The sequence below is a fragment of the Pelobates fuscus genome, chromosome 5 (assembly GCF_036172605.1).
Source record: "Pelobates fuscus isolate aPelFus1 chromosome 5, aPelFus1.pri, whole genome shotgun sequence".
NCBI classification, from domain to species: domain Eukaryota; kingdom Metazoa; phylum Chordata; class Amphibia; order Anura; family Pelobatidae; genus Pelobates; species Pelobates fuscus.
The window spans coordinates 309,137,817-309,152,601 of NC_086321.1; the positions used below are offsets into that span (position 1 = coordinate 309,137,817).

At 43.9% G+C, this 14,785-nt stretch overlaps 1 protein-coding gene across 2 annotated transcripts in view; it reads right to left on the reverse strand.

The window, feature by feature from the left end:
* The window catches only part of GAK (cyclin G associated kinase), a 621,278-nt gene that overhangs the window by 295,320 nt on the left and 311,173 nt on the right, over positions 1–14,785 (reverse strand). For both annotated transcript variants that reach the window (XM_063455510.1, XM_063455509.1), the window contains exon 17: positions 11,204–11,321. In XM_063455510.1, coding sequence (XP_063311580.1) covers positions 11,204–11,321 — 118 coding nt within the window. The remainder of the gene's footprint in view (positions 1–11,203; positions 11,322–14,785) is intronic.

Genomic DNA, 14,785 nt, shown 5'->3' on the forward strand with positions numbered 1-14,785 from the left:
TAGCAAAAGACGATCCAATCCTAAATTAGATGGTTTTATGGACTATTTATTTTCAACCCTTGCCAGAATATGCACAGGAAGACAGGTAGCAGGACTTGACAAACTGACTATTTTATACACTGGATTTCTGGTTGCTATACCTGTGGTGGAATCTCGGTAAAAATGAATTTAGTAGGCCGAGATTGCCACGTGGTATGTGTACGTGCATATACTGATGTATCGGTCGATTGGTTGCACGTGGCAAAGATACAATCAGTAGTGTACGGAACATGTGCAAGAATACAGGATATAGTATTCCCCTCCTCCATTGTGCTGGACAAGCCATGTGGTCAAACAGGAAGTTAGTCTTTGTTCGGTTGATTGGGTAAGAGTATGTGTGGGTGGAGCTTATTACGGGTGGAGTTATATGCCTTTATAAGGGACCTACACTGTATGTTCAGGGCTCAGATCTTGTTGTATTTTGGTGACATTAGTCCCTCTGAGTCCCGGTCGGTGAATCGAATAACGATCTCTTCCTTCCTGAAGAAACCTGTGTCCATCTCTCTGTGCTCGGCTTCCGTCAGTTTCTCCGGTATCATTTGGTGCATTGGCTGGGAAGCTCACCGTTCAACGGTAGCTGAGAAGCAGAGGCGTAAGACGGTCTATCTTTGCCCACGCTCTCTACGGCTGCACCCCTGAACTTCTGCGTGGACCTCCTTTCGTCTCGGCGCCACTGGTCTGTTGTCCAGGAGATCATCGGCCTCTACGTAGTAAGTGCTGGGGTGTCCCCATCGATGAGTGTGAACTCAGGTTCAGGAACGAGGAGGTAAGACGACCGCTGTTTTAGACGGCGGACCCACTAGGGGTATACCGATTGTGCGGTAGGCCCATAAGGGGTTGTGTATGGAATTGGCCCCCTCCAGTGAAAGGAAGGAGCGAAGGCGCACCGCTCGTAATTAAACGCCCTGTAGTCAGCCCGTTTAATTTTGGTATTGGAGTCAGGCTTGGTCCTGTGTAACTAGCCCAAGCCGGACACCGGTGTCTTGTCTAGACTAGCATTCTAGGGTGTATATTCCGTTCGCTAGGTCGGAGGGACCGGGAGACTAAGCAGACTCTGGTGTACATTATCGTTTGCTAGCTCTCAACCTATCTTGGCTAAGTGGGAAAGAGTGTAAATTTGGAACCCACTAGACTTTTGATAGAGTAGATAGACTAAGAGGGTACTGTTGTAATTTCCGCCCTCTAGTTCGCTATATGTGGTGCTTGGGCAGCGTGGCTAACCAAAACGGATGCAAATAGTTTTAGGTAGTCCATCGAGGTAATGGCCAATAGATTAGTTGGGAATTGTAAATGTGTTAAAGATTGTTGTAGTAGTAGACTGTATATCTTGCTAGATAGTGTGAGCTCTGCCATCTAGCGAGAGTGTGAATAGTGTGTAACTGTATTATAGCGCACGGTACCATAACCATGTATAATAACTACTGATACTGTAAATAACCACTAATAACTGTTGTCTATGTTGTATGTTTAACACCATAACCACTACTAATTAGTGGTTATGGTGTTAAACCACTTTAAATTGTACTCTAACCAATGCTAATCGTACGATAACTACTGTTTGTAAAGACAATGTTACTGGGGTGTGTTATAGACGTGTAATTCAATACTGAGAATTATAACGTGGGTGATTGTACAGTTTCACCAACGGGCATAGTAATAGTTATTTAGTGACTGGTGTAACAGCTGTGTGTGTACGGGAATTCCCTGAGTGTTTTGTTGTGTGCGTTTCGCCTAGTAACTGTACCACGTGGTGCTGTTGCCAAGGGAACTGGTGTGACCGTTGGAAGTGTGTTTGGTTTGCTTCTGTTGGAGACAACGCTTCATTGTTAAGTATGGGTGCGTCAGATTCAACTGTTATGGATCCCTTAGGATGTATGTTGAAAAACTTCAAAAAGGGATATAATGTATGTGATTTGGGGGTAAAGATGTCTCCAACATGCCTGACTACTTTATGTAGTAGGGAATGGCCTACTTTGGTGGCTGCATGGCAACCATGTGGCAGTTTGGATCCTAATCTGGTGCAGCGTGTACACGTGGCTGTGTCAGGTAGGCCTGAACTTTACGGCCAGTTTCCGTATATTGACTGTTGGAAGCAGGCCGTAAATGACTTGCCAAAATGGATCCGGGTATGCCACGAGGAACAATGTCACCTCATGGTGGCCAGAACTCGCTTGTCCACCAAGGCCGTAATTACGCCCATTTTGGACACGCCCCCTGAGTCCGAGATCCCCATGCCGCCCCCTTGCTCCTCCTCTACAGGAAGAGGAAGGGGAGGTGCTGTTGGTAACGCTACTCCCCTTGCCCCGTTGTCCCCTCCTACTCCCTCCTCTAGCTCAGAGTCCAACCCTCTTGTTCTAAACCCTCCCCTTCCGGTACCTACCTCCGTTAACCTCACCTATCCAGATTTGACGCCATTTCTAGTTCCTGGTCAGGCTCCTCCCAGCCCGGCCCGGAATATTTTACTTACTGACCTCCCCCTCAGTAAAGAAAAAGTGCCCCCTTCCCCTCGTCTTACTACCCCTCGACCGGAACCCCTAACTGACATTTCTAAACGAAGCCCCATACTAACCCGACAACTGACCGGTACCCTCCAACCCCGACATTATCTAATGCCTCTCCGACTGACACCGGGCCCGACACATTAACGGTGAAGGCCAGTTACAACATGCTGATCCCGTATTCGTTTATGTTCCCTTCACTACAACTGATCTATTTAACTGGAAGACCCATAACTCCTCATACACCGATAAACCTCAAGCCATGACGGATTTGTTTACCTCTATAATCCAGACACATAATCCCACTTGGGCTGATTGCCAGCAACTGCTTATGACATTGTTTAATAACGAGGAAAGGACACGGATAAACCAAGCGGCAATTAAAGTGCTGGAAGAAGTGGCCCGTACACAATCAGGCCAACCCGGCAGCATGGGCCGCAGCCCATTATCCAAATACTGATCCGGAGTGGAATGTCAATGGCGCAGACATGGCCCATTTAAAAGCATACAGGGACGCTATTATTGCTGGCATGAAAGCCGGAGGGAAAAAGGCGATTAATATGCCTAAGACGGCTGAGGTATTACAGAAATGTGATGAATCGCCCAGTGCCTTTTATGATCGATTACTGGAGGCATACCGGTTGTATACCCCCTTTAATCCAGAGGCTCCTGAGAATTCCCGGATGGTTAACTCTGCCTTTGTCAGCCAGGCCTACGGAGATATAAAGCGCAAGCTACAGAAGTTAGAAGGGTTTGTAGGAATGTCTATAACCCAACTAATGGAGATAGCAAATAAGGTCTATATGAATAGGGAGACAGAGACGAAAAAGGAGGAAGAGCGAAATATGCGAAGGAAAGCAGATATGCTAGCGGTAGCTATCGCAGGCATAGATAGAAGGGAAAAGGAAGTATATAGGGGAACGAAAAAGGCGAGAATAAGTGGACTAGGGAGCCATTAAGTAGGAACCAATGCGCGTATAGTAGGGAAGAAGGGCATTGGAGAAGTGAGTGTCCACAGAGGGAACAAAACGAGAGAGACAGACCTAGAGCAGGGTATAGCAATAATTATAGAGGCAGAGCGAGAGGAAGAGGAGGCCCTGGAGGAAATAGTGGGAATAATAGAGGAAGCATTAGTGGAGATAGGTATTACCCAGCAGCGCAGAGACCCAGAGAGAGAGATGATAGGGACTTTGTGGGTTTGGCTGACACTGTCATGGAAGACTATTGATACCGACCGGGCTCCATCCCCCTTGGCCGAGCGGAGCCTATGGTCGATGTAGCAATAGGGGGAAAAATTAGTTCTTTCATGATTGGCACTGGTGCTGAACATTCGGTAGTGACGGACCTAGTCGCTCCTCCTTCAGGAAGAACTATTAAAGTAATAGGAGCAACTGGAAGGAGTGCCGCTAAACCGGTTCTTAAAAGTCGACTCTGTACATTGGGAGGCCACGTTGTAAAACACCAGTTCCTTTACATGCCTGAATGTCCAGTCCAACTGCTAGGACGTGATTTGTTATCAAAATTACAAGCACAGATAACATTTATGCCTAACAGAACAACATCTTTGAAGTTCAATGGACCTTCAGGTATAATGACGATATCAGTACCAAAGGAAGAAGAGTGGCGACTTTATACAGTGTTGACCAGCCAAAACCCTAAGAGTGATGAATCCTTGTTTAATGTATCAGGAGTATGGACAGAGAATAACCCACCAGGACTTGCTCGTAATATTCCACCTATTCGTATTGAACTAAAGCTTGGGGTTTATCCAGTGAGCTTAAGACAATATCATATCCCACAAAAGGCCAAGAAGAACATACAATCTTATTTGGATAAGTTCATAAGGTATGGTATCCTAAAATTCTGTACTTCCCCCTGGAACACCCCATTGTTGCCTGTTCAAAAGCCCGGGGCAGATGATTATCGCCCTGTGCAGGACTTGAGAGCAGTCAATGATGCGGTAGTAAGTATACATCCAGTTGTACCCAATCCATATAACCTGCTTGCTTTAATTCCGGGCGGGGCTACCTATTTCACTGTCTTAGATCTCAAAGATGCCTTCTTTTGCCTACGAATTGCTGCGGAAAGCCAGTGTATCTTTGCATCCCAATGGGAAAATGCTGTAACGGGCTCGAAACGCCAGATGACTTGGACAAGACTGCCTCAAGGGTTTAAAAATTCACCTACCCTGTTTGGATCAGCTTTAAGTCAAGACTTACTGGATTTCAAGTCCATCCCAGGAGAATGTGTATTATTACAATACGTGGATGATTTGTTGATAGCGGCAGTTACAAGAGAAATATGTCAGCAAGCAACACATGATTTACTGCACATTCTTTGGAAGGCAGGATACAAGGTGTCCAGGAAGAAAGCCCAGTTGTGTCTGCCAACTGTCAAATATCTGGGATTCCATATCTCTGAAGGTCAAAGGATAATGGGGCCAGAGAGGAAAGAAGCTGTATGCCAAATACCAACACCCAAGAATAGAAGACAAGTGTGAGAGTTCTTGGGGGCAGCAGGCTTCTGTAGGATATGGATTCCCAGTTATGCGATATTGGCGAAACCTCTTTATGCGGCTATAAAAGGTACAGAACACGATCCCTTCCTTTGGACCTTCCAACAGCAGAAGGCATTTGAAGATGTTAAAGGACCACTCTAGGCACCCAGACCACTTCAGCTTAATGAGGTGGTCTGGGTGCCAGGTCCTTCTAGGGTTAACCCATTTTTTCATAAACATAGCAGTTTCAGAGAAACTGCTATGTTTATGAATGGGTTAAGCCTTCCCCCTATGTCCTCTAGTGGCTGTCTCATTGACATCCGCTAGAGGCGCTTGCGTGCTTCTCACTGTGATTTTCACAGTGAGAGCACGCCAGCGTCCATAGGAAAGCATTATGAATGCTTTCCTATGTGACCGGCTGAATGCGCGCGCAGCTCTTGCCGCGCGTGCGCATTCAGCCGACGGGGAGGAGAAGAGGAGGATCGGAGGAGGAGAGCAGGAGGAGATCTCTCCGCCCAGCGCTGGAAAAAGGTAAGATTTAACCCCTTTCCCCTTTCCAGAGCCGGGCGGGAGGGAGTCCCTGAGGGTGGGGGCACCCTCAGGGCACTCTAGTGCCAGGAAAACGAGTATGCTTTCCTGGCACTAGAGTGGTCCTTTAAGAAGGCATTGATGAGCGCCCCAGCATTAGGTTTACCTGATCATACACGTCCATTCTACTTATATGTACACGAGCAAAGAAGAATGGCTGTGGGACTATTGACACAGTATTTGGGATCATGGCAACGACCTGTTGCATATATGTCCAAACAACTGGATGCAGTGGCCAGTGGTCTTCCACCTTGTCTAAGAGCCGTAGCTCCCTGCTGGTAGCCGAAGCTGATAAGCTCACTCTAGGTCAGGAACTCTACGTGTGAGTCCCTCACGCAGTACAGACGTTGCTAGACTATAAATATAAAGGCAATCATTGGTTTAGTAATAGCCGCATGACTAAGTATCAAGCTATGTTATGTGAAAACCCAAGAGTGCATCTTGAGACTGTCAATATCTTGAATCCAGCTACCCTTTTGCCACAACCTACTGAGAGTCAACATGATTGCCTGGAGGTGATGGATGAAGTGTTCTTAAGTAGACCAGACCTTCGTGATTTTCCCATCCAGAACCCTGATGTCCAGTATTATACGGACGGCAGTAGTTATGTGAAAGAAGGGATTCACTATGCAGGATATGCAGTGACAACCATAGACAAGGTGATAGAAGCTCGGCCATTGTCAAAAGGAACATCGGCACAGAAGGCAGAACTAATTGCACTCACACAAGCGTTACAATTGGCTGAAGGATTGAGGGTGAACATCTATACGGGCTCAAAGTTTGCGTTTTTAACCACTCATGCCCATGGAGCTTTGTATAAATAAAGAGGACTACTGAACTCAGAGGGTAAAGAAATCAAGTACGCAGCTGAGATACTACAACTATTGGAAGCCGTGTGGGAACCGAAATAAGTTGGTATCATACATTGTCGAGCGCATCTGAAAGGTGATGGTGATGTAGTAAAAGGAAATCGGATGGCAGATAATGCAGCCAAGCGTGCCGCTGAATCAGGACAACAGGAGTATGTGGAGCATATAGCTGCTCTCATACCGACCCCTCTGTCTCAATGGACTCCAGTTTATACAGCTCAAGAAGAAGAGTGGTTAAAGACTGAAGCTGGGAAGTACCTGGAGAATAATTGGTATCAGTTAGAAGATGGAAGACTAGTTATTCCAGCATCGCTAGCTGTAGAAATTGTCCAGAATTATCACAATGGGACACATTCCGTGAGAGATATTATGGAAGAAACTCTTAGGAAGCATTTCTACATACCAAGGTTGTCCAACTTGACTCAAGCCATTGCACGAAGATGTGTGATATGTGCCAAGAACAATGCAAGGCAAGGTCCAGTGAAACCACCGGGAATCCAGTATATGGGAGGACTCCCTATGTCCGATCTCCAAATAGACTATACGGTAATGCCTAAATCCGGCGGACATCGTTACCTGTTAATAGTTGTGTGTACCTACTCAGGTTGGGTAGAAGCATGTCCCACTCGTACAGAGAAAGCAGGAGAAGTTGTGCGATTTCTGTTGCGGGAAATAATACCCCGATATTGACTACCATCCTCTATAGGATCGGATAATGGTCCAGCCTTTGTTCACCAGTGCCTACAACAACTGACTCATATGCTTGATATTAAGTGGAAACTTCATACGGCATATAGGCCTCAGAGTTCTGGAAAAGTGGAAAGGATGAACAGAACTATTAAGAACCAATTGGCAAAGATGTGTCAAGAAACTCAACTTAAGTGGAATGTTCTTTTGCCAATAGCTCTGTTGCTCATTTGTAGTACACCTACCAGAAGGATGGGTCTCTCACCTTTTGAAATTATGTATGGGCGTCCACCTCCTGTACTTGGTAACTTAAGGGGGGATTTGAGTCAGTTGGGAGAAGGAATTACCCGGCAGCAGGTTGTAGAGTTGGGTAAAACTATGGAGGAGGTACAGAAATGGGTATAAGATAGGTTACCAGTGAATATTTATCCACCTGTCCATTGTTATCATCCAGGAGATCAAGTTTGGATAAAGGAGTGGAACAGTGTACCGTTGGGGCCAAAGTGGAGGGGTCCTTATGTTGTTCTTTTGTCTACCCCAACAGCTATAAAGGTGGCCGAAGTGACTCCATGGATTCATCACTCCAGGGTTAAACCAGCAGCAGAAGATTCTTGGCAAGCTACACCAGATCCAGAGAATCCCTGCAAGATCCGGTTAAAGCGTGTAACTCAGTCGGAGTGACAAGGAGATATTGGGACTTCAAGAGTAAACAAAGAGATCAGCAAGTGGGTGTTTTGACGGTCATAATAAAGCCTGACCACCTACCCACGTTACATGGAAAGAATGTCTGGAAGGGACCTCTGAAGGGAAGAGAGGACTTTAAGGACTCCATTCCCTGCAGCCCTTACATCCTGGAAGCTGAGGTGCCATCGCACAGTCGAAGAATTAGGACAAAGATGTCAGGAGAAATGTATTTGATAATGTGTATATTTGTGTTTTTTTTTTTTTTTTTAATTCTTTATTTTTGCAGTGCGTATATTGGTCACAGGCATACATATGGTACCCCAACGGCATTCCATATGCAGGTTTCAAGACATTAGTGACAGTGGGGTTTAGACAGACTTTTTTTTTTTTTTTTTTTACATATCACGTATAGATATCAAGCTAAAATATGTTGCTTTATGGCTCAACATGCTAGGTCAGGGGTGCGAGTAATTATAGTATAATAACAGGTTAGACAAGACATAGCAATGACATAGTCGTGTTCCATGCTTAAGGAGGGAACGAGTATGCAGTCAAATACTGTGAGTTATTGATTAAGCACTAGGGAACAAAGTAAAAGCAGTAAAGTCATACACTATAATATGTGCGATGTAGTTGCTTATCCAGGAGTATTCTAAGGTTGCTCACCCGAAAAGGCAGGCTACATGTCACAGGTACTGGCACAGTGGGAGAACACATAAATAACATTAAAGAAAAACATTTCAGTCACAGGTTAGGCATGAGTGATGGTAGGTTAACTATCTCTGCTTTGTTAGGGTGCTAGCAATGCTATCAATCTTGTGTGTTATAGCAAAAAAGGGTTTAAGGTGGTAAGGCTCAGTGTCTAAACTTAAGCATGCCAAAGTCAGACAGCAATCTGCAAGCATAACAGCACCCTGGCTGCTCAAAGTTCGTAGGTCTGCTCACACTCCAGGATCTGTCGGCATGGTGCTGCTGCTGTGTGGTGGTGTACACGTGGTCAGCCATTGCCTGCTCCAGCAAGTCGGCGTGACCCGGCGTTAGCATCAGGTCGGCTCTAGCATCTCATCAGGTCGGCTCTAGCATCTCATCAGGTCGGCTCTAGGTGCATCTCAGGAGCGTGATTTTGTCGGGCATCGGTTAACGCTGAGTGTTGCTCATGCTGGCGTGCTGCTGGGTGTCACTGTGTGGCTCTCCTCGCTCGGCAACCGGTTTGTGAGTGTGAAGCTGGTGCATCCGACGCCGGGCCACCGCTGCTGCTTGCCAGCCTCGTGGCCAGCCGCCTACACAGGTAGGAAATTGCTTGATTAGCTGTGATGAAGCTGAGTATCCAGCTTCTTTGGGTTTTCCGAGCTCTGCCATCATGTGCCTCCCTCTGCTGGCTCCAGCGCTCGTGGCAGCCGCCATCTTAGGTGCTGGAACATGAGGTCGGGCCCTCGGGTGTGGTGGTGGTGCCCCTGCGCTCCGGCTGCCATGCCTCCGGGTGAGGACCGGGATCACCCCCCCCGGTCCATGGGGGGGGGACAGGGCCGGGTCCGCACAGATTCAAGCTCCAGGCTGGGCGCTGTGTGGCAGGATAGTGGTGCGGCGGCCGTCCGCCCCACTCACCGCCGGAGAAGGCCCCGGTTGAAACATCAGGGTCCTCTCCGCCAGGGGACTGCAGCGAGGTAAGCCAGCCTCTCCCCGGCACCAGCAAGCCTTCTGCTGTGGGCACTATTGCTGACGGTCAGCTTTTTAAAGAAAGACGGGTTTTTTCCCAGGTTTGGTGGTATATCGCAGGAGCTCCTGCTGCTTGCGACCGTCTAGCTCGGCGGTCCGGCCCCGCCCCCCTATATTTGTGTTTTTAATTATTCAGGAAGGTAGAGGTACCGACACACCAGGCTGTGAGGTTTGCATTAAGACTACAAAAAACAGGTAATCATATTTCCCAGACCCTTATTTGGCATTCACAATATGAATGTAAAGGACATGTATCTAAGTGTAGATACTTAGGTATAGATTATAGTGTGTGCCATTTAGGAGCAGGAGAACCTAAGTGTTTTAGCCCAGAGTATCAACCCTGTACAATTTGGTTGACCCTTCGGAATGGAGATTCACAGGGGACCCTGATAAATAAGACAAAACTAGAAACCGTACATTCTTCGGGTGTTCTGCTATTTGATGCATGTAAGGCGATATCAAGTGGTAGAAAACCGTGGAATGTATGTGGGGATCTTAAATGGGAAAGAACGTATGGGTCTAATGATAAGTATATTTGCCCCAGCAGTAAGAACAAGTATATAGATCCAAAATGCCCAAATAAAGGTTATAATTATTGTCCATATTGGTATTGTGTAGGGTGGGCAACTTGGGGACAGACAGTAGATAAGGATACGATTGTTACTAAGTTGCCTACCAAACCATATTGTAAGTCTATGGAGTGTAACCCAGTCCATATACTTATTAATGACCCAGAACAGTTTAGAGACAGGTTCGGAAACTTATTTGGGTTCCAGATATATGGAACAGGTTTGGATCCTGGGACAATATTATTTATAGGGATAGAGACCGATACTGTAGCAGCCCAAACTCATCAGGTTTTCCATTCCTTCTACGAGGAGATGAGTGTAGACAATAAGGGACCTGCACTGTATGTTCGGGGCTCAGATCTTGTTGTATTTTGGTGACATTAGTCCCTCTGAGTCCCGGTCGGTGAATCGAATAACGATCTCTTCCTTCCTGAAGAAACCTGTGTCCATCTCTCTGTGCTCAGCTTCCGTCAGTTTCTCCGGTATCATACCTTCTTTGCTTGTTCCATCTATCTCCCTTCTCAACATGTTTTTTCCTGTCCTCTCCCCTCAACTTTTTTTTTTTTCATACTAAATGTTCTCTCTCCTCCTCCCATTTTAATGCATATGACCCTTATTCTCCTACCAACTGTAGCCTTATTATGAATGCTGAACTCACCCTAATAAAAAATATTGCTAAAGTGGATGATTTTAGATCTACTCTCATTAGTATACAATACATAGAAAGTGATATTGTTTAACATCACTTTTGTTCATAATTGATAGAGTAAAATGGAATGGGAAAAAATAGGTCCTGAAATAACCTATTACATCAATTCTCTATTCCATCATTGTAAAAAATTACTTGAAGTTAGTAATGGTTTTCCCTTTGATTTTGATAAAACAAATTTTTAAAAAAGGGAGCACTGCAATATTTCCTTCACTACAGTACTATGGTATATACAAATCATACTATAGCTGAATTGTTTTAGGTGGAATCTTAGCAGGATCAAAGTAACTGACAAGGCAAATAATACATTAAGTATGTTTATTGAGTTAAAAAAAAAAGAATGCTACCTTTGCTTGCAACCTGCCACCCAATGTAGACCTTGCGTGGTAGATCACAATCAGGACATCTCCCTGCACAGTCACATCCAGGGGAATTTCAGCTTTCAGATCCTCAATTTTAAAATCTCTGGAAGGTAACAAACCACAACTCATTATTTTGCTGTAGGCATAAGATCCATTGATTTAATATAGAACATATAGCATTATGTAAATGAGCTGATGAAACAAAGGCTAGTTAAAATATTTTAAACAATTATACAAATGTGACATAGTGTGGTGTTCCTTGGATGTGGTATTATTAAATAGTGCTAACTTTTTTAATTTTTTAATTTTTTTCGGCAAGCATATTTAAACTAACACCATTTAATGCCTTAGTTTAATATTTAAATTAAAACGTAGGTCACCATAACAACAATCTAAGATGAAGATGTTATGGTGCCAGGAAGCCCCTGGGCGCTCTCTAACCTTTATATATTTTTTTCCAACTAACATAACTTAAAGAAAAAATATAGTACCAGGAAAACAAACTAGTTTTCCTGGCACTATAGGGTCATTAGGTCCTGCCTACCCTCAGGGCCCCCCTCCAGCTGGGCTGAATGGGTTAAAACCCCTTCAGGCACTTACTTTTCTCCAGCGCCGGGCTCCCTCTGTGCTGGGGAGCTCTCCACCCTCTGCTGACGTCCGATCCGAATGCGCATGCGTGGCAAGAGCAATGCGTGCATTCAAACAGCCCATATGAAAGCATTACTCAATGCTTTCCTATGTATGTCCAGCGTCTTCTCACTGTGATTTTCACAGTGAGAATCGTGGAAGCGCCTCTAGCGGCTGTCAGAGAGACAGTCACTAGAGGCTGGATTAACCCTCAGTGAAAGATAGCAGTTTCTCTGAAACTGCTATGTTTTCAGCTGCAGGGTTAAAACTAGAGGGACCTGGCCCCCAGACCACTTCATTGAGCTGAAGTGGTCTGGGTGCCTATAGTGGTCCTTTAACCCCTTAAGGACCAAACTTCTGGAATAAAAGGGAATCATGACATGTCACACATTAGCACCACTCTCCAGATCCCCAAGGAAGCATCCACCTTCTGAAAAAAAGAGTTGAAGGGAGCGCAGAGTGCTGCCAGCCAGGGGCGCCGCTGATTGTCCAAAGTGGTCAAATGACATTCTAAGCCAATCAGTACCTCTCCATTCATAATGCATCCCCATGTATATTTGAACAACAACTTGCATAGTTTTCTGCCAGTCCCAGACAAATAAGGAGCTCAAACAAATCTATAGAGATGGTTTCAAGTAATACTCCAAGCAACAAAACACTACAGCCCAATATTATAAAGAAATAGTGAATGTAATATTGGACACTAGTAATCAGAAGAAGAGTTTCCAGCGGCCATGGGCCCAGCTTAGTGGCATACTTCATAAAACGTAACAAATAATAGACATCTGTTAAGAAATTACTATCTTGGACACAACTGGTATTATCAAGTTATCCATAATAAATCTTAGCTTCTAGTTTTGCAGTTATAAAAGATCACAGGATTCCCACAGAAGAATAATTAATTATATGATTTTGCCAAAACATGATGTAAAGTCATGATCTAATTAAAGATGTAAGGTCCTATTGTGCATTTATTTTTCTTTTTATAGTTTTAGTTACATAGCTGAAAAGCATCAAGTTCAGCCTTCCTCAAATATGTTATTGTGGTTGATCCAAAATAAGTCAAAAAAAGCAGTCAGATGTCTCCTTGGATCAAGTAGCTATTACCCTACTAATTAGAAATGATATCCTTGTATGTTATGTTTTTGCAAGTAGTTATCCAATTGCAGTTTAAACATCTGTATGGGCTCTGAAAAAAACACCTCTTCAGGCTGAGAATACCATATCCATGTTGCTCTTACTGTAAAAAACAACAACTTGTCTTTGCCTTATATGAAATCTCCTTTCTTCCAGCCTAAATGTGTGCTTCGTGTCCTATGTATAGCCCTGTTTATGAATAGATTTCCAGATAATGGTTTGTACTGACCCCATATATATATTTGTATAATTTTATCATATCCCCTCTGTGGAGTCGTTTTTCAAAACTAAAGAGATTTACATTTTTTAAATGCTCCATTCCTTTTTTTTTTTTTTAATTTATAGGTTTTTATTATTTTTATAAGCAATAAGTATACAAAAGATCAACACGTATATGATACAAAATTGCAAAACAACGAAAGAGATTAACCCCTTCACGACGGGTGACGGACGAGGTCCGTCATCCAGGGGATACCCTTAACGACGGATGACGGACCTCGTCCGTCACGCGGTAAAATTAACCCCAGATCGCCGCAATCGCGGCGATCGTGGGGTTAATGGTGCTCCGGTCTGCCTCTGCATTAGAGGCAGACCGGGAGCAACGGATCGGGCTGTCCCAGTACATGTGCCCGCTCTGACAGCATGCCAGAGCGGGCACATGTGCTCTGTATACTTACCTTCCGCCTCCCTGCACTTCCGGGTTCAGTGTGAAGTGCAGGGAGACGGATCAGTGCTGATCCTGCCCCCTGGTGGAAAAAAAAATAAAGTTTATTTAAAATCCCACCCCCCTTTACCATTTTAATAAAAAAATAACCCCTTCCCTGCCAATTGATCACTGACTACAGTGATCAATTGGCAGGGATTACATTTTAATTTGATCTGATTTTTTTTTTAACCCCTGAGGGTTAATTCCTTTTTTTTTAACCCTCAGGGGTTAAATTTATTTTATTAATTAATTTAAATATTTTAAAATTATAAATTTAGCTAGCTGGGGAGGGTGGAAGTTAGTGGGGAATTGGGGGATTTAGTGTTAGGCTAACAAGGGGTTAACGTTAAAAAAAGTTTTAAAATAAGCTTTAACCACTTAAGGACACATGACGTGCCTGACACGTCATGATTCCCTTTTATTCCAGAAGTTTGGTCCTTAAGGGGTTAAAAAGTTAAAAAATTAAGTAAAAAAAAGTTTTAATAACGTTTAAGTAAAAAAAATAAATAAACCCTTTACCCAGTCCAAATAAAAATTAACCCCTTCCCTGCCAGTCTATCACTACCTACAGTGATCAAAATACAGATCACAGTATTATACTGTGATCTAATTTTTTTTTAACCCCTGACGATTAACTTTTATTTATTTTTTAACCCTCAGGGGTTAAATTAATTTAATTAACTAATTTAAATATTGTATAATTAAATATTTTGCTAGCTGGGGTGGGTGGGAGTTATGGGAAAATGGGGAATTTACTGTTAGTGCTGCTTACTGCTAGTTAGGGGTTAACGGTAAAAGAAAAAGCTTAGAAAAATGTTAAATCTGTAAAAAAAGTTTTACGAAAGTTTAGGAAACTTTAAAAAAATGAATAAGCAAAACAAAAGTTGAAAAAATAGTTTTAAAAAGTAAAAAAGTTTTAAAAAGTTAAAAAATTAATTTAATAACGCTCATTACCACTACACCTGGTACAAGCTAGCGGAAAAATGATCCCACGCTAAGGTTCAAAATATGCCTTTTGAAATACCCTGGGATGTCTTCTTTAAGAAATGGTATGGCTTTATGGGGTATTTGGATTATATAGCCTGGTAAAATACTCT